A 21,301-nucleotide genomic window follows, 5' to 3' on the forward strand; every position below is an offset into this window, starting at 1 on the left:
TAACAAACTACTCAAGTCAAGAGCACCAATACTTTCGTGACAATTGTTCTTTTATAAGCCCACTCGAGTAGTACTTAAACTGTTTGCTGATTGGCTACCACCATGGTCGCGCACAGAAAATAACCTAAAAGTTAAAAGTTAATGAACTTTCTGTGCACCGATCCTGTGCTATTTTTCTGTGCGCGTGCTATTTGCCAATGTGGCAGCTCATATCTAATAGTGTATGTTGAACTTCTGTGCGTCTGTGCTATTTGCGTGCTATTGCGAATGTAGCCCGGGCTTAACTTGTGTATCTAACCTCAAAGCAAGGAATATAAAGAGTGGGAACTCAATGCTATAACAAACACTCTTATTTTCTTTGGAGATCCGGGAAATGTGCGTTATTTATAAGCAACTTAACATAGTAAATCGTTAACTTTTCAGATCTGTGTTGGCAAAATTGATTTTTTTTTTGTGGTCATTCGCTACTGGGAATATTCACCATATAACGTTTAAGATTATTTATTTTGAATTACGAAACAACCAAAACATTATGTAAAAATGCTTCATCTTATGTTAAAAAAAAATTATAAACTGCATAGCCACAAAGTATGACATCATACCATTAGTTTCAGTTACTAAAAACAACACGTGCACGCGTTTGAACAGTCATCGCAGCCATAGTTGTTTCATAGCTACCAAAATCATTCAACGTTGTCAAGAATTATTCCAAATTATGTTTTGCCATTTTACTCAATGCGCCACTCCGTTAACACAACATTTTATAAATTCTGAACTACGAATGTCAGTGGGAATGTACACTATACTGTACATTCCAATCTGATACGCTTTAAGAAATTTCTGTAGTTTTCTTATTATTAAAACTTAATTTTTTATGTTGGCATCTTTTAACCGCACTGTTTTTTTTTTGTTTTTTTTCTGTGGCCGTACTCCTCCAATTCAGTTGCGCCATTGAATATATATAATGTATAGAAGTCGCGAGCCCAGGTTAAATTTTCTGTCCGGTTTCTCAGAAGAATTGTTGTAGTTCCAAGCTCCGCCGCTGCGATCGCTTTCATCGCTGGGTGTCGGCCGTATACGCCCCTGGTGGTGTTTGGCAGAACTTGGTTAACCAGCCCAGTCGTAACATTATCCTTCAACCCCCCCCCCCTCCCCCCCCCACCCACAGACAACCCTTCGAAAATCCAAGACCAAGATTCCTATTACCCGGCAGGTCTTATCAGCATCTTAGGCGACCTTGAAGAGGAGCTTCCTTTACCGTCGTTTGAGAATGATGAAATCCCAAAAAAGCTAGCCACGGAAATCACTGAATGATGGGATTCTGTACCCGAGTGAAGTGAAAATTAGCTATTAAAACTTTGTATTGGGCCAATAGTCAGTGTTCCGTTCAAAATATGGTTTTATTTTAAAAGTAAAATACTTATTTAAACTATATATCGCGTTTGTACAAATTTACTTTTAGATATTGACAAGGAAAAACAACCTTCTCTTATTCAACGTTATCTGTTAAGTATAAAAGGGGTAGATATTATTTTAAAAAATAAAAAAAAATGGAACCCACTAAATAAGTATTGGCAAGATATATATAAATTCAATAATAAAATACGCATATTAAATTTTTTTGTATTTAACTTTTTTCGGTAATAAAAATTCAGGATGATTTTGGTTTAATTGGTTTACGTATATTGCTATATTTTCTCAATCACATAGAAAAGGGAAAAGAGTACATCAGTGAAAATTCAAAAATTTAGTTTAAGTAATACTAGCCATACTAAAAAATCAATATGCGAGATAAGAAATTTGGTAACTGCTCTACATTTCAAATAAAAATGCATTTGTTTCATGAATACTGAAATGTATGCGTAATAAGGCATATTATGTTATTATCCTAAGCATGACTATAACTAAAAAAATTACAGTAATTTAAAACGATGGCAGTCTTAACATACAATAAGTGCGCGAGTCTTAGTTTATATTTTAATTGGCTTCTTCGTCAGATAGAAAAGAGTTAAGATTTCATCAAGGGAAAATATATTCTCAAAGTCACTAAACCGGGAGATAGAAAATAAGGTAGGTACTTAATTTTAAATAAAAGTTAAAATAGGCTTACGCTAAACCAATTAAAAATAAGTCGTAAAAATATTTTTATTTATTTAATATGTTCTATACCTGACAGTTCTTTGTGTATAATTCTTCAAAAATCTTTGGAATTTAATACATACTTTTCTTAAAATGGTAGAATATCAGCAATACCCGGAAATTACGTGAGCAAAGCCACGGGTTATTAGATATAATTTTACTATAAAATAAAAACAACTATACATTTGTAGTTCACGAATGTGATATTTTGTTTATTGCTTCACAACATTCATTTGCCAGTCTCAAATTTCATCGTACCACTTGTCAGAAATGTCACCAGAAATGAGAGATAGATTTTTTTTGACGAATTTCAATTACGAGGAAACCTTTCGCAAGATTTTTTTCTTCGCAGTAGTCACTGGGACACCATTAATTTAAATCCACTAAGATAATAAAATTGTATGTATAATGATTTGTTTTTGTATATTTATATAACTACCCAACCAATTTTTAATGATTTTCATGTGAATAAAAACTTGTAAAGCAATTTAATTAACTGTGTCATAATTCTTCTGATTAGATGGAAATACAAACTTTATATCCGTGATATACGATGATAAAATATATTTATTATTGCAAAATAATTTTCACTGTTCAAATGCAAATTTAAATAGATTATTCATACATGTTTCCTGCTAATTAATGGTTTAACATAATAATTTTTAGTATAAAATGCTTTTTCTCTTGTGTTAAAATGGGTTGCTAAAATGAGGAATTATAAATATATCACTTACTAAGTCCGTTCACAGATTTACATAAAACAGCAATGTAGATAATCTTTTTTGGTAGTTTCTAATTTTCTGCCCTGAATAACATGAATTTTGTTGAATTCATACCAAAGTGAATTTTTTGAACAACTTAAATTGATGTCATAAATAAATATTTATTTTATAATAAAAATCCACAAACTGTTTTTAAAATATAAAATTTATCACGCCAGATGGAATAATAAACAAAAAATAGCTCTTATATGTTGTCTGTGTTTAAATAATTGTATTATATTTCATGGAAATAATATTTACCTTTCGGTTATTAAAAGAAAATATATTTGTATTCAAAATACTTGCTCATCGTTTTTACGAGCATAACTTGTGTATCTAACCTCAAAGCAAGGAATATAAAGAGTGGCAACTCAATGCTATAACAAAAACTCTTATTTTCTTTGGAGATCCGGGAAATGTGCGTTATTTATAAGCAACTTAACATAGTAAATCGTTAACTTTTCAGATCTATGTTGGCAAAATTGATTTTTTTAGTGGTCATTCGTTACTGGGAATATTCACCATATAACGTTTAAGATTATTTATTTTGAATTACGAAACAACCAAAACATTATGTAAAAATGCTTCATCTTATGTTAAAAAAAATATAAACTGCATAGCCACAAAGTATGACATCATACCATTAGTTTCAGTTACTAATAACATTACGTGCACGCGTTTAAACAGTCATCGCAGCCATAGTTGTTTCATAGCTACCAAAATCATTCAACGTTGTCTAGAATTATTCCAAATTATGTTTTGCCATTTTACTCAATGCGCCACTCCGTTAACACAACATTTTATAAATTCTGAACTACGAATGTCAGTATTTTTTTTTACGTTATTACGTTTAAGGAATTTCTGTAGTTTTCTTATAATTAAAACTTAAATTTTGATGTTGGCATCTTTTAACCGCACTTTTTTTTTCGGTGGCCGTACTCCTCCAATTCAGTTGCGCCCGTCCGTATCTAAGCGCTCGGATTTCAACAAAAGGCACCGCCTCTCGATAGAGTGAGACAGAGAATTACGCGCATGACCTTGAAAAAAGCGACGCTACAGCGCTCTGGCGTGGAAGCTGGTAACTACGAGCACCCTCTTGTGGAAAGAAGAGCTGTCTAGCGGCGGAGCTAACAACTACCACAGTTTTGGATCCGAAAATTGGAATAATAAATCCTATCCCCTCGCGACTTCTATAAGTTATATATATTCAATGGTTGCGCCCGCCGGTATCTAAGCGCTCGGATTTCAACAAAAGGCACCGCCTCTCGATAGAGTGAAACAGAGAATTACGCGCACGACCTTGAAAAAAGCGACGCTACAGCGCTCTGGCGTGGAAGCTGGTAACTACGAGTACCCTCTTGTGGAAAGAAGAGCTGTCTAGCGGCGGAGCTAACAACTACCTCAGTTTTGGATCCGAAAATTGGAATAATAAATCCTATCCCCTCGCGACTTCTATAAGTTATATATATTCAATGCTTGGGCGGAGCTTGTAAAAGGGGAGGGAGCAGGAACGACGAATAAGGGATAAAGAAGGGAAATAATGTAGGGGAGGAAGCGCAGGGGAAGGCGTTGAAGGAGAGGCGCAAAGCGAAATTGTTTAGAGGTGTAAAAGTAACGAAAAAAAGCGTACCCGTATGTATTCGTTACTATAACATACAGTACTCGTTACTATATCGTATCGTTACTCGTTACTTCTGATACCGCATAACATGCAACGAATCGAGTCGTATTGCGTACGCGTACAGTATGACGTCGCGTAAATAATAATAAATAGAATATATACAATTAACAATATTTGATAATTAACAGTTATTGTTAACCAAGAAACAATTAAATCTCATTAGAGCGGCTTTATTATATTATCTCTTTTAAGTTAATAAAAAAAACTTTAAAATTCGCGATAATAAAAAATAAAAACGTACATATTTCTAATTTGTAAAAAATACTTTCTTTCGTTGTTTCTGTTCCAATCTCAAACTTTGTCTACACACACACAATACCTTTAATAAACAGTAAAAAACTTGGACGACGAATTTCCAAATTATGCTTTACTTAATAAACAAACATCGTTCTTTGTAACGTAAATTCATCGAATATGCGCGCGCATGCGTGAAACATACGAAACATGCGAGTAACGAAATGCAGCCGTGTGTAACGTTTCGTTACTTGTATATAGACGGCGCACCCGTAACTCAGTAACGAATACATACGGTTTGCTACAGCTCTAAAATTGTTACGAGTCGTTTGGTTATTGTCCCACATGAAAGTACGCTCAGTGTGCAGTGCGTGCACAGTCTCGTTCAATAATAAAACTAATTAAATTTTAATATTAAAAAGTATGTTAATACAAGATATAATATTTATATTTGTGCACCTAACAGCTATGAAAATGCAAAATAAATTCTCAGTTGACACTAATAACAGATGTAATCAACAGATGGACTTTTTTTTCCGAAAACAATTAGTAACTAGTGTTTTCATACATTAAAAGATTACGATTTTATCAAAAATTAAAAAAAAAAAAATACGTACATTAGTGAGCATACTATATAAATGTTTACGTTTCAAATGTTTCTTCAGATTAGTCAATGATGATTTATAACTCAGTTTTTGTTTACACAAATTACAATTAGTAAACTCATTATTTTCCGTAAAAAAATTCCACACAAATTAAGTCTTTTTCCTGCACTTATCCATTCCTTATTTCACTATAAAGATACTAACTACAAAGCATGACAGCCCGCAACAATGTACATGGTGGTAATAAATACACGGCCAGGACGAACTGCAGTGAATGTTGAACTTATTGATACTGGCTGTATCAGGCGGGCATGAGAGTAACAGAGGTAGAGAATTACCGGCCGTGATAAATAATGTATCAGAGACACCGATACCTTTTTACGCTGGTGATGACGGCACGGAGGATGTGTACCCTGTAACGAGATTGCTGATACCTTGTCGCTTCCTGGGACCGCTACTGCTCTGATACAAAAGTATCAGAAACTTGTAACTAGGTACATTACTGTATTAGTATCAGGTTGGAACAGATACCGAAAATTGCTGTAACAACCCACCTCTATAGCCCGTCCCACTCTTAGATTGCAGTACACGGCTTATGGCGCGCGCTGTTGCCAAATCTCTAACACATTACGAATTTCAGGAGATGCGTGTCTTTGTAATTTGGATAGAACAAGAAGCATTTTAAGAAATCATATCGTAATTTATAATATTTTATACTATTACACATATAAATTTGTAATAATGCCACTTTTATGTAAATTTCAAATAAAAACTACCTATTGTAGACGAAATTTTCTTATAGTTTTCTTTTCTGTTCTAAAAATCCCATATATATACCTATATAATTATATATATATCACATTTTCATGGGCCCGATAAATGCCGTATTTTTGGACAAGTCATGTCCAAAATGATAAATAAAATATGGTAATGGAAATTCTCGGTCGAGTAAGTTATGGGAAAAATCCGAACAATTGGTTCGAAATGGGGAAGATTTTTTGAAAAACAGAAAAATCGCAACAACTCCCATAATATGAATAATATCGAATCCGTTTTAACGTATGATAACTCGGATTACCTAATGCCGAAAAATGTTTTCTAAATACATTTTTGATACGACCAGCCATAACTGCATGGGTTCGAAAAAAATTTTCACCGGACAAAAAAACGTAACTGCCTTAGTAGACACATTATCAAATCTGTTTAAATTGTTTGTAATAATATCATAATTATTTTCCAAAACTTTGTCTAAAACAATGTTTGATAAGATGCTTGGTGAGAAGGATAGAAAAATAATTCAAAATTTTGTACCATGATCGCTATTAAATTCCTTCGTATTATTTCATACATTTTAAATATTATGTTCAAGAATCGATTATAATATTTTTTGTTGACTAAGGAAGCCATGTATTTGAAATTGCTTGTAGGACAGAACCCCACTTATCTAAACACACGGCCCTGTTTCCTCTTACGACGGCAGCGCGCGCTCTTGTACTGATAAGACACATCTTTAACAGCTATTTCCACGGAAACTGTAGAAGCAATTGAGATGGCGCTGCTTTTAAAAACTAATTCAATTCATTGTGAACATTTTTCTCGCTTTCGTCCCCCATCTATCTTTAATAGAAAAAATTTTTTCCGCGGGTCAACTTTTTGATGTGTCAGTTTGTGAGAAAATGCATTTCAATATATTAAAAAAATTATTTAAGTGAAACCTGTACAGTTTTTGTCTTAACATTTGTTCGGTGGCGTCCTAAGGCATTAATTTACTAATAAAAAAAATCTGAATGAAATACACATGTAGGTTTTTTTTTTTATGTGAAACATATCGGAATACTTCAAAACAGTTCGCAGCGAATAAGTTATGTTTTTTAATTTTTTCGGACACTTAAAATATTGTTAAGTATTCAAAATAAGCATTGCCTGATGCGTATTTTGATTCTATACAATATGAAAAAAAGCTTGGTCCAAAAATTAAAATTTTAAATTTCGTTTGACATTTGGCAACAACGCACGAAGAAACAAGGACAGTGCTAACGGCAATCGGCGTGTGTTAGAGAGAGAGAGAATGCGCCCATTTACTTCCATACTGCAATCTAAGAGTGGGATGCTCTATAGTATGATCCCATTTTTAAGGATTCAGTTTGTCCTATCTACTGTCACCCCTTACGGTGCGAGGGGTTCTGGGTTCGAGTCACAGGTAAGGCATGGGTGTACCAATTTACATGATGGTAATTGATTGCCGATGATGATTGCACTACGATACATTGACCAATTTGCTTACTGAGGTATGCTTAATTTGATATGATATGATTACGATTTGCATTACGACGCATTACCCTATGGCTGCTGGTGTAACCGCTGAAGGCCACCCTAACAAATAATAATAATAATAATAATAATAATAATAATAATAATTTACTGTCACCCCGCTGGCTCGTTCCGGGCCGGCTGCCGCACCACTCAAGCTCGTTCCGGGGCCGGCGGCACGATCATATATCTAACTGAAACTTCTAATTGACACATATGGCCTCGTGGCTGAGCGCTTAGAATCCCAGCAGGTACGAATTTTTTTTTGTACTTGTAAAAATAAATACGAGCACGTATAATTTCAAAAGTAATAAATATATTTGAATAATGAATGCAAATAAAAGTAAATTTATTAATTAAATTGTAATTTTCAGATAAGGACATGATAACTAATGGTCAATTAAGTTAGGTTAGTTACATTATAAATACTTTAAAACTTTGTGGACGGTTGATTTGGTTAGGATAGCTACATTAAAGATACTTGGAAATCATGTAAACGGTTTCCTAGCGCTGGATAGCTACATATTAAAAAGTTATTTGCTAAGCAACCATAAAATGATTTTACAGTATTTTTAATGTAGCTATACTTACCTAATATAACCAACCATCCACTAAACAGTCTATGTGGCATTTTTATACTGGAGAGAAAAAATGCGCGCGTAAAAATAAAAAACATCCAGGGGGTAGGCGCTCCCGATCGGCCAACTTCGGAGAGGATCGGCATTTGCAGCCAGTTGCAGGACGGTAGCATTGCTGCCGCTAGACTCTTGTCCCTTAATTGCTCCAATGCCTAGCAAGAGGGCAGGTCGCAGGCATCTCCGACAGCGCAATCAACAGAAAGACAGGTAGGAGGAGCAGCTGATAGCACACCAGCAGTGTAACCAAAGACTATATAAGACTATAAGAGTGTAACTGGCAAGGGGGGAACACTTCATAGAGCATGGCAATCGCAGTTTTTTAGTTTTATTGTTATTTATTTATTTATTTATTTATTTTCTTAGCACCCAATAGACTTAGTTGATGAGCAGTGGCTCTCTGAATATAGGGCTTGTCAACATGGTTACAAAATTTATGATATACATGTAGGTTATGATTACATACACTATTTCTAATATATGTACAATATATACATTACCTAGCACGAAAATTATAATCAAAATACCACGTTGATTAAATAATTATTACATCTGTTTTAACATTTAATCAAATTTATGGCATAAATTGGTATTGTTGAAATGAAAATAATAAATTTACTTAAAAGAAAATAAACAAGTTTTCGTTGGCATGTTGAACCACTTGTTTATCCAACACCATAATTAATGGTATCGGCGTTGAATAAAGCAATATTAGGTTTAATAAAAAATTTCTAAGGAAATATTGTTTCAATCTTGTTTAAATAGTGATCTCGTTGAATATTATCAATGATTTCATGAACTACTTTAAGAAACATGCCTGATTCGGCTACGTGTTGTGTTAACTACTGCTACAAGAGAAGAGAGAATAATAATTTACTTTACTTAAAGTTTCCGCTTGACGAAACTATGTGTAAATTATTAAAACGAAACAAAATAAAAGTTTTGTATAGTTAAACTAGTGATGAGCATTTTGTTTTCATGCCCTACATAATTTCCTCTTTTTAGGTAGTGTGTAGTCGAACATTGAGGACAAGCACACGACATTAATACTTACATACTGTTCTAAATGTCAATCAGTCTCAAATTCTGCTCAAACTTGCTGCTTATGTACTATATTTAGTCTAAATGTTTTGTCTGTATTTTATTATTGGTCGAGAGGGAGGTGTGGGTAAAAATTCTGTATTGCGTATCCAAGTCTATCCTTTGATACTAATGGCATGATCCTGAATGCATTGAGCCCTTGGTAATGATGCTTGCTGTTTTATTTGTATATCGAGAGATCCTGAATACAACAAAAATTCGGATGTAACAATGAATTATGATCATATTATGTTTAAAAAAATCCTGAAAAAACTTTGTTTTACTTCGTAACATGGTTTGTATTATAATATCACTGTTATGTCCATATCTTTCAAAGTACTGAATTAAAAATTCTAGCATCATGTGCCACCGGATAAGTCATACATGATCATGCCAACAGGATCAAGGGATAAACTTGGATACGTGATACAGAACAATTACCAAGGTGAGGGTTGCGATAAAATTAAGTGTCTTTACATTTTGATGTTGAAATTAAGTTTTTTTCCCCCTTAACAATTGCTACACACCTGTCTTCAAGAAGTGAGGATAGGAGAAAGATTTGTACTTTCACCTACTCCATAAAGAATTAGATGCCAATGCCATTGGTAACAGCTTCATTTCAGTTTTTGTGGAAAAATTGTACATCTTATGCAGTTAAATTTGCCAGAAATACACATTGCCTGTGTTAATGATTAAATACTTCTGCACGTTTTTTTTATGCATTAGTTTTGTTTGCAATTTGTAATGCAATTCGATAGGTACCTACGAAAATCCTAACCTTAACCTCAATCAACATGATTCTACTAGAACAGAAATTATTTCTTGGACATAAAAAAAGGGCAGCAATTTATTATAATCCGAAAGTATGTTAATGTTATGCATTTTGACAATGTTATGCTACGTAAAGAAAAACATTTTTAACCGAAATGAGGTTAAGGCAAACACTGTCCCGAAGGTAAGAAATTTACTTATTGTTTTAGAAATATTGCTCTCCTAAATCATTATTTGTTACGTTTACCGATATTTAGTTAAATGATTTGCCTTTTTATATGGAAAAAAAAATAAAATCAATATTCATAAATATTAATGAATGCACGAAACAAGTCACAAGCTCGCCAACATTCAGTCGAAGCTGCAAATTTACCTACTATTCAAATTAGTGTTTTAAGCATATTAACTGCAAATTGTACTTTCTAGGATCAATGTTGTATTTAAATTAAAATTTACTTATAATTTGAAACGTAAGTCTTACTCCAGAAGGTACTTTATCTCGGTTTTAAGCCATTGCAATTTCTTTTTAATGTTTGTCAAGTTTGCGTTTTTGTATAGCAACTAGGGCATTTCTGAATAAAAAAATACGTTGAACTGGGGACGCGGATTTGTGTCGAAAAGAATAGTGTGACGTCCCTCGGCTTTAGGTCCCTGATTCCCCGTTTACGTAATTGTCCTGTTATGCCCGTACTGCTCTCGTCGGTGAGGTGTGGGTCCAGGCCAACGTGGCCGGGACCGGGAAATGCGGGACCTGGAGGGAGAGTTAGATGAAGAGGGATATTGGTAGGCTGTTGCAAGGATAACTCGGCGTTGACGATTTCACGAGCCCCTTTTATTGTCGTTATGAGAGCCTGCCACAGCCTGGCGGAACCGTCGCGGAACAAGCGCCCTTCCCGCGGCGACCCGGACTCCCGGAAGCCCGTCCCGTCCGTTAACACGTCCCGACACGAATTGGGAATTTTCCCACGTAATAATGGCCCCGATTAAGGTTACTCCGCGAAGAAGCGCAACACGTGCGCGGTCCGTTACGTAAAAGTCTCGTAATGACGGTGAAGGTTCGGTGGTCCGTAACTGCGCGTACGCGTTCTGGAACTTTCGACCGGTAACGTAACTCGAAAGACTCGTAAACTCAGTAAGGTGAACGACTCGCGGAGGCAGCTCGGCTGCCGCGACAATCCGTGAACTTAAACGTACGACTGGCCACGAGCTCAGGATACCCGCCTCGCGAGCAGCGCGGAGCGGCGTGCACGTCTGTCTCAGCTCGAGCCCTGAACACAACTGCCCTTCCCCGCCCCAGTGTTGCCAGATTGTAAATGCCAATGTCTCGTACCAAGGAGCGAAAATTCTCGTACGACACACAAAAAATCTCGTACACAATGTAATTGTTGTAAAAGCTAAAGTTTAAATGTGTTTCTACAATATTTGTATATTTGAGTTACAAGCCTAACAAATCTAAACTAAACAATTTTCACAATCCTATGATTACATAAGTAAAACATTATTAACAACAATGTTCACAACAATACAATTATTCCTGCCATTCACTCTTTTTGCATTATTTTTTTCGTAAAAAATATCCAGTTTTTTTTTTTTTAAATTTTCGTTAATTTAACATATAAAAATTCTCTAAATTGTGAGTTAGGGGTTGTGCATTTAACATTATTCTGACTCTGTGTCATATTTTCCTGTGCTAGACAAATAGAGGTTGGCACAAGCCAACGCTGTCGGGCAGGAACTTCACTTAATGATATTAAGTTACAAAAGAAATGTTACACACTTGTTTTGACAAAAAGATACAATAAAACTAATACATCTTACTAGAACCCGGGTAAAAAAAAAAAAAAAAAAAAAACAGTAATAGTGATCTTCAAAATTCTCGTACAAAAGCGTACGAGATCCAACTTTACCTCGTACAACGTACACAGGTTCTAAATTCTCGTACAAATACGAGAATTCTCGTATGTCTGGCAACACTGCCCCGCCCGCCAGCGGGTCGGAGCCCGCGGGCTGCGGGGGAGGGGAGGAGAAATCGGCCGATTGTAGGTTCAGCTTTTTTGAATTCTGCAAAAAATTATAAAACATGTTACCACATCATGTCCAGTACTGAAATTTTAATGAATTCAAAAGTTAGCTAACTTACCTATGTGAAATTTATGTTGATAGATTTATATTTAAAATTTAAATTAATTTGCCGATTTTCTTGCATCTTATATAGCATCTATATTTTATAATTCAACTTCTTTTTAAACAATTTTAAGAAAGATATTTAAATGTATGCAATTTTGATGTTGCCACGCATTTATTTAATTAATTTTGACGTGACGTCTAATAAATCAATGAACGCCGGCTGCACGAACGAAAAAGTGTCCCGTTACGCACATTGTTCCGTTACGCTGTGTCCCGTTACGCTCATTGTACGCTTGCGCCGCATAGGTATATCTCTCTTCCACTCGATTGGCCTATGCGTCCGAGGAGAAGAAAGACAGCGGCAGCACACAACTTACATCTACACGTGAACTGTTTCGTCGACTGTTTATAAAGTGAAGTGAAAAGTTAATGTGGTTTTCATTGCTTATTACAACAACAATTTCGGCAATAAAGGTTAATTATTCCTGCATTTTAAAAATCTGATTACTAGTATAATTTCAAGTATTTATTATTTTATAATTAAAATAAAATGATTCAATTTTATTCATAAAAGATAAAAGTATGCAATAATTTCATCAATGTTTTGTTATGACGTCCAGTGGCGGATACAGAAAAATCTCAAGGGGGGCCGCAGGTCTACCTCTTCCACACACTCCCTTGTTACGTCACCTTATGAATCCGCCACTGACGTTGTCACGTTTAACTATCGTCCGTAAACCGACTTTACAGACAACCAATTTTTTTAAGTACGATTTTAAAATAATTGTGTAATTTTGAAGTTGCCAATATATACTTTTTGGTTGTAAAACGCAGATTTTAAAACTAATTTGCAAGAGTAGGCAGCAAGTTTTTTTTTCATCTTTTTAGTTCGTTTCTTGGTGTTTTAATGAGTTGAAAATAAGGCGGAAAGTCGGTTTTTTAGAAGAAATTTTTATTGTTATTTGTCTGATGCTTACTTAATTACTATCAATTCAAAACATTATTTTTGCAATACGATAAAATGATAGTTAGGTACCTATATGTGTGTTTATAGTTATTTATTTTCTGTCTAATATATAAAGCGAGTTTTTTTTTCAAAGACCATCTTTGGAAGAGAAGATTTTCTCAATTTTGGGGAACTCGAAAATAGTACAAACAAATAGCCTAGTATGTTAATATGAAAACATTTGTTTCAGTTGCAGTGTCTAACATTCAGGTTTCTCCTGATGTATATGCCTATTTGATTGTTTTGTGTGGGGTAGGCTCAATGTGTGTTAACTGCCGTTATCTAAAGTTATTTGCAAAAAAAAAAACTTAAAATATATATATATAAACCAGCTGTATGTTTCTCATGTTAACGGCACCATGTTCGCTCCACTGTTGGAGAAATCTGCATGTCTGCGCTAGTTTACGATTGAAAGCTAAGACTTATGAAGTAAGAATTAGTCGTGCACTTAACATATTACTCTATGCATACTAGTGGAATGGTTTATGACTGTCGTGTAGGAATTTTGACGGGTCGTGTGCGAACAAGACTTAACATTTTATATTTTTCCTTAAGACATAAGAGAAGCGCCAATCAGATCACAGTAGGTGTTGGCGCAAAAAATATTTCGTTGGGAAAATAGGTTATGATGTATTGCAAAAGGACAAGAATGTACTGGCATTCTAAGACAGTCATAAAAACAACTTGTTTAGTTTCTTTTTTTTATTAAATGACAAATAAATAATGTATGAAATGTAAAAATAAGTTTATTTAACAATGGTTTTATATTAGTCAAAATTTTAATATTAAAGTTGTCATCAGCTGTCAAAATTATTTTATGAATATTGAAATCATTTTGTAAACACTGATATAAGTAGGTACCTAATTTAATTATGTCTTGTAACGGCTCGTCTTTGCTGCCGTTGACGGGTCCTGGTCACTGTGCCTCGGCACAGTGCTACCGCCCCTGGTGTACCGCCCGCCCCCAACAGACAAGGGGAGGGGGGTGTGCCGTTTATCGGGAATTACCGAAGGCGAGTTAATAACAACGCGCATTACGTACTTTTGAACCCATTTATTAGGATTACTCCTAAACACAAACACCGCGTGTCGCGCGACTGTGGGTCCACCCGCGAGCGAGGCGTCATGAGCGCAAGTCCGTCCTCTCTCAGTGGCTGCCTCCTCCCGACTCCCCCGGCACCTCGCCGACGCCACAGTTTTGCGTCGCGCTGCGACCACGAGCCAATGGCGTGCAGGGAGCTACCGGGTGGGGCTACACGGACGACCCACTGGATGCACACAAGACCTTACAATCACTCTCCCCTTCGAAGAGTGCAGCCCACAGCGACTCTCACGTCAACATACAATACACGACATACAGTACAAGTACCACACATGAACAATGGTTCTATTGTTCTGTTACACTTGGCTCTCTGGCATGGGGCCATACAACCTTTACTTCTGAAGCAGTCACTTCTTTTAAGTCTGTGGAACAATCTTTCACTAGTTTAGCCAAGTAGCACCTTTTAAACACTACAAACAGGATAACTATCGTAATACTAATTAAACCTACTAAGCATACACTGATAATACTGAGGGTACTAACTACAGTGGACTCATGCTTACGTACTAGTTGCATGATTCGACTATACGGTACACTATATTCATTACTCTGTAAATACTCGTCAATTTCTGACAGCAGGTTTTTGTCTTCTGAAGTATCTATTGGTAACCAACCAAATAGTTTTTCTGATGTGACCTCTAGCCTAAGGTCTGGTATATGCAAAACAGGATAAGTGACATTCCAATGCATCACATCAGTTATCGTGGCAAGAGCTTTAAAACGGTTTGACATCAAATCACAGTGAGAAGCATTCTCTATCATTCCATTACCAAATATGGTTTTACTTATGGGAGGCCAGGTCAACTTAGCACTTTTACATACAAAAGTAATATCAACTGGATCAGTTACTGCAAATAACCAAGTAGAGTGAGCTCTTTTAAAGAAAGGTTTTGACAATTTCACAATGTTGACAGGGCACAAGTTAGTTACATTCTTGCCTAGGAACAACGAAGTTTCACAGGATGGCTCACTCCGGTCGTACAACACAAAGTCACTTTTACATAGGGTAACACCGTGTGTTCGGCAATTTTCTAGGCTATGGCGGTTGAGCAAACTGTAGTAATTTCTATCAGAGCTTAATAACAAAAAATCATGTGTTACGAATTCGGCATGTTGTCTTAAATTATGGACAAATACAGGATAAGGGTGTAACTCATATAATTCAAAATTTGTTACTTCATTTCCAAGCGGTACTGATATTACAAGCCTCAACAAATCATCATGAACCACTGCTTGAACTGTTGACAACCCATAATAAATATGCAAATTAGCTGCTTCCACGTTTGCGATCATGTGAATTGGTAGAGTTAGGCTATCACTTATCAAGGTCAAAATGTAGCGGTTACCATTTGCGGTTTTGGGCATTGGTCCCACAATATCTAGACCTAACCTCTGGAAAGGTCTTCCAGTTTCCGGAAGTTCCACTAGATTAGCTCGGGTTTTCCCTTGGCTAGTACGGCGATTACAAGGTATACAGTATGTTACATAATTTTCTACCATTTGTTTTCTATCTTTCCACCAATATCGTTCAGCAACTTTTCGGTTGGTAGCTTTCTTACCTCGATGACCAGCATACATGGAGTCATGACACTCTTGTAAGATCTTGTTTTGTTGGGACTTTGGGACAACTAACCTTAACCCCAAATGAGTCTCTCTAAATAGGATACCATTTCTTTCGACAAACTTTGGCTGCTGCCTGTATCCCTGGCACTCCTCATCTTGTAGTTGTTCGACTGACATACTTTCTTCAGCACTAGCATCTACATTGCGCACTCGCCGGCTCATACAGTCTGCATTACCGTGTTTTCTACCTGGTCGATGCTGTCTCACTTAGCTGAAGAGACCACCTCATTAGTCTGCCACTAGGATCCTTAAGACCTAACATCCAAGTAAGTGCAGCATGGTCCGTGACTATTGTGAATTCACTTCCAACCAAATAACAACGAAAATGCTTAACACTCCAGACAACAGCTAACAGCTCTTTCTCAGTGACAGAGTAGTTCATCTCAGCTCTATTTAGCTGTCGAGATGCATAGGCCACTGGGAGTTCCTCCCCATCTACCATCTGTGACAAAACACTACCAATGGCAAATTGACTTGCGTCGGTGGCCAATATGAAAGGCTTACTAAAATCAGGGTAAGTAAGAACTAGGGATGATATGAGCATCTGCTTCAGGGCTAGGAAAGATTGTTCACACTCTTGTGTCCAGGTAAACTTCATACCCTTTTTGAGTAAACAGGTCAGAGGTTTCGCTATGACAGCGAAATTCTTCATAAATCTCCGGTAATAATTACATGAACCTAGGAAACTCTGTAGCTCCTTCACATTGGTGGGACTGGGGTAACTCTGTACTACCTCTACAAGTTTCGGGTCAGGTCTCACTCCTGAGGAACTTATCACATGACCTAAGTATCTAACTTCCTTTACTGCAAATTGGCATTTTCCTAATGACAGTGACAAATTGGCTTGGTCTAATCTGTCAAAAACTGAGTCCAGGCGTTCCACGTGTTGCTTCATGTCTTTGCTGAAAATTATCACATCGTCAATGTACACCATACACTGTGAAGGTGTCAAGCCTCGTAAAACACTGTCCATGAGCTTCTGGAATGTAGCAGGGCCATTAATCAACCCATACGGCAACCGGGTGTATTTGTACACACCTGTTGTCGTAATGAAAGAGGTCTTGGCTTGATCATCAGGATGCACCCCTATCTGGTGGTATCCGATGGTGAGATCCACAACTGAGAAAATTTTGCACTGTCCTAAGTTATCTAGGGTCTCCACAATGTTGGGCAATGGATATACATCTGGAATAGTCAGTGAGTTCAAGGAACGATAGTCGACAAAAAACCTAAATTTAGGCTCGCCAGTTTCCGATTTCTTCTTAACAATGACAATAGGAAAAGCCCAAGGAGGATCCCCGGACTCTCGTGGTACTATAAATCCAGACTGCAGCTGTTCTTCCACCATGTTCTGCACTAACTGTTGCTGTTGAAAAGGTACATGGTAAGGTTTCAAGGAAATAGGCTTGTGGTTCCCTGTATTAATACGATGTTGTACCAAAGGTGTTACTGGCAGATTCTCTCTCTCTCTAAAAATATGTTGGTACTTCTGTAATAATGGCTTTAGCATCTGTGCATCTTCACCTGACAAATGACTTAACTTACTGGAAAAATCTATTTCTGCTTCGTGAGCATTAACTCGACCACATAATTTCAAATCTTGCGAAAACTTCGCCTGATTTATGTCTTCTCTGACGACTGACTTGTCCTCATCACACGAACAAGACAAGACGGCTTCTTTATTCAGCAGCTCTACTACTGCTACCTGGGTACCTCTAGGAATTTCTACCTCAGCACGACTCATGTTCACCATGTTCACTAGCGCTTCTACTTTTCCTTCCTGAGCATTAACTGTAGTAATGCTTCTAGCCACATAGCAATGCTGATTATTCAACACATCGCAACCCTTAACAGGTTCTGATAACAGGGTACAGTTATCTCCTCTACGAACATTAGGGAGCGCGACCATAACACGGACAAGTTTTCCTGTACCTGGCGGTAATTTCTCGGCAGCTGCTAGATGTACTGGGGACGGTGTAAGTAGTTCTGGACCAGATGGGTTGATCACTCCCAAGTAACAGTCCTTTACACGTACTGTCTGCCCATCAGATCGCTGACCGAAGGAGTACAATTTGTTTCCCAGCGTCAGACTCTGTTTTGCTACATCTATAGTTGCTCGGTGAAGTGTCAAGAAATCTAGCCCGATAATCCCATCATAACGTTTGCAGTTGTTCTGGACGACTTGTACAATCATCTCATAGGCTATTTCACCTAACTGTACAGTAACAGTCGTGACTCCCAAGTTTTTTAGCTTGTGACCCGAAAGGCCTGAAATACAAAATTTAGGCTTCCCAAGATTCGTCAAAGCTGCATCTCCAACGACATGTTGCCACATAAGTGATACTTGAGCATCAGTATCTATTAACAACTTGAGTGGTCTACCTCCATAACTCACAACTATGTCAAATCCTCTAAGTCATTGTCAGACACTGTCGCGGGTATACACTTCACTGAGGACTGGGACTCGTGGCTAGTCCAGTCCTGTAAGTGTTTAACTTACCATTTTCATGCACAGGAGAGTTTGGCTTAGGGGCCATCATCCCTTTGTTAGGACACTCCCTCACCAGGTGTCCTGACTTCCCGCAACCAAAGCATGCTTTCGCCCTCTTGCGGCAATCTTTCAGCTTATGACCTACCTTGTTGCAGAAGAAGCATTTCACCCCTACTTGGTTCAAGGCAAGTACCGACTTACCGGTGTTCTCGGGCTCTTTAACAAGGCGCTTATCTGCTTCAACCATATTAATCGCAGACTCAACTGTCTCTCTAAATGTTTGTGGGCGAGAAATACGTGTAAACTTGCCTACCTCACCCTTTAAACCATTCAGGAAAGCATCCAGAGCTCTCTGGTCAGCCTCGTGTTTAATGGCTTCATTTCTTTCGTCATTAGGACCTAATTCATATGTGTTAGCATTTATTTTGCGTATCCGATCAGCAAACTGTTCAATGGATTCATGGTTGGAGATTTTGAGACGGCTCAATTGTTCGCGATAGAACCGAGTCATGTGCTTCCTGCCAAAACGTTCCAAAAGGTGTTTTTTAAGCTCTTCAAAAGCGGCAGCCTCTTGACATGCACTGTCAGCAAGAACAAAATCTAAAGCTTCACCTGCGAGCCTGAGCTTCATGAAGGCGAGCATCTCACTTTCAGACCAGCCACACATCTTGGCAGCTTGCTCGATTTTAATGAAAAATATTTTAACATTATCTTCCGGCCTACCACTGAATATTGGGATCGTGGGCAATAGAGTGAAGTTTTGAACAGGTGCAGAAACAGACTGAGACATTTCCTGATTATTTTCACTTACAGTCACGGGTGTACTTGTGGCATTTCTACTCAGTTCCGAATTTTCGCGCTCTAGGTGTTCAAGGCGGGACGTTAACAAATTCAGGGCGGCTTGCAGATCAAGCTCGCGGCCTTCCAGCTGCACGGTTGATGCCATGGTAACTAGATTGTAGAGTATATCAGGAAAGAATACCTCACCTCATTCCAGCGATGTCGAGATCCAGACTGCATGAACTGGTCATGGTGTTCGCGGATGCACCGCACGTGGTGAAGCTGGGCGCGGTTGGACTCTAGCTCTGCAACGCGGCGAGTCTCGCGTAGCGCGGCCGAATGCAACCTGAGCGCGCGCGCGTTAGCCAGCTTGCACGGCGGCCGGACGGATGCAGACGCGGCACGACAGCCAGGGACGGCCGGCGACGACTGTCTCGCGGCACGGTAACGCAGGCTCTTGCATGGCCACGTCCATGCTCGCATACAGTACTTGCATTCACTAGTACCCGAACCACAACACGGACATCTTCCTTATACAGCGCGGCGCGGATGCGCGTGACACAACATCCTGCAACCCGATAAATGATAGCACGAGGCGGTGGAATCCCACTTCTGACACCAAATTGTAACAGCTCGTCTTCGCTGCCGTTGACGGGTCCTGGTCACTGTGCCTCGGCACAGTGCTACCGCCCCTGGTGTACCGCCCGCCCCCAACAGACAAGGGGAGGGGGGTGTGCCGTTTATCGAGAATTACCGAAGGCGAGTTAATAACAACGCGCATTACGTACTTTTGAACCCATTTATTAGGATTACTCCTAAACACAAACACCGAGTGTCGCGCGACTGTGGGTCCACCCGCGAGCGAGGCGTCATGAGCGCAAGTCCGTCCTCTCTCAGGAGCTGCCTCCTCCCGACTCCCCCGGCACCTCGCCGACGCCACAGTTTTGCGTCGCGCTGCGACCACTAGCCAATGGCGTGCAGGCAGCTACAGGGTGGGGCTACATGGACGACCCACTGGATGCACACAAGACCTTACAGTCTAAACATTTGCAGCGATCAAGAGTCAATACTTTTGTAAAGTCAGTATCCGTTAGACGTCTGAAATTTCAGCTATCCGACCCGAGCAGATAACGATAGCCAACCAAAAAGACCAGAGACAAAGCCGTAACTAATACCCGAAAGGGAGAACGAGTGACGATTTTTGATAAGAGCCAGATCATGTGCACAGAACTAAAAGGAGATCGGAAAAAGAACGAACTAATGAACTGAGGAGCGAGGGATCTGGAAACTAGTTCGCGTAGTTCGTCTGTGGGAGTGCTCTTCCGAACTAGTTCGTTCGCGAACTACACAAGTCTACTGCAATAGCATTGAGTGTCCTCTCTGTACTAGTACTTTATTTACTCTATGGTTGCCGGGTCACGTCAGTATGTCTAACATTCCATAAGTAATGCCGATGTAAATTGCACTCCCATAATAAAATTATCAGTATTCATATGTATTTCTTTGGCATCTTTCCATGCTAACATCAGCTAAGAACAAGTATTCTCTAATGGTTTAGTAATCAACAGTGTATTTCCTGTATGCAACTTCAGTAAATAATCTAGTTAGCTATGTTGGGGCTGACGATCCACAACTAAGGGCCGGATTTACGACCCTCGGCTAAATCTTCAGGTTAGCTAGCCCTCAGATTAGGCTAGCCTTCAGTTAACGAACGAGGGGTGTATTATGACCCATACTTAGCCTGCGGTTGACTAACTGGAACCTGACGAAGCGTGTGGTGTAATAATGGGTGTGTTGGTAATGAAATAAACCAGAATTTGGTTACTTTTGTTGCGAGACAGTTTTTTTTTCTGGAAGAATGTTAGTCAGCTGTTTTTTTGTATTGTGAATCGTAATGTCTACAGCTGCATTAAAGAAATATGCCGCGAACTTTATCTTGCAACAGATATAATTAAA

At 38.1% G+C, this 21,301-nt stretch overlaps 1 protein-coding gene across 1 annotated transcript in view; it reads left to right on the forward strand.

The window, feature by feature from the left end:
• The first annotated feature begins 8,455 nt into the window (after positions 1–8,455).
• The window catches only part of LOC134540240 (zinc finger CCHC domain-containing protein 8 homolog), a 37,003-nt gene continuing 24,157 nt past the window's right edge, over positions 8,456–21,301 (forward strand). Inside the window, exon 1 of the mRNA XM_063382862.1 lies at positions 8,456–8,575. Coding sequence (XP_063238932.1) covers positions 8,517–8,575 — 59 coding nt within the window. The 5' untranslated portion in view covers positions 8,456–8,516. The remainder of the gene's footprint in view (positions 8,576–21,301) is intronic.

The sequence above is a fragment of the Bacillus rossius genome, chromosome 16 (assembly GCF_032445375.1).
Source record: "Bacillus rossius redtenbacheri isolate Brsri chromosome 16, Brsri_v3, whole genome shotgun sequence".
Taxonomy (NCBI): Eukaryota; Metazoa; Arthropoda; class Insecta; order Phasmatodea; family Bacillidae; genus Bacillus; species Bacillus rossius.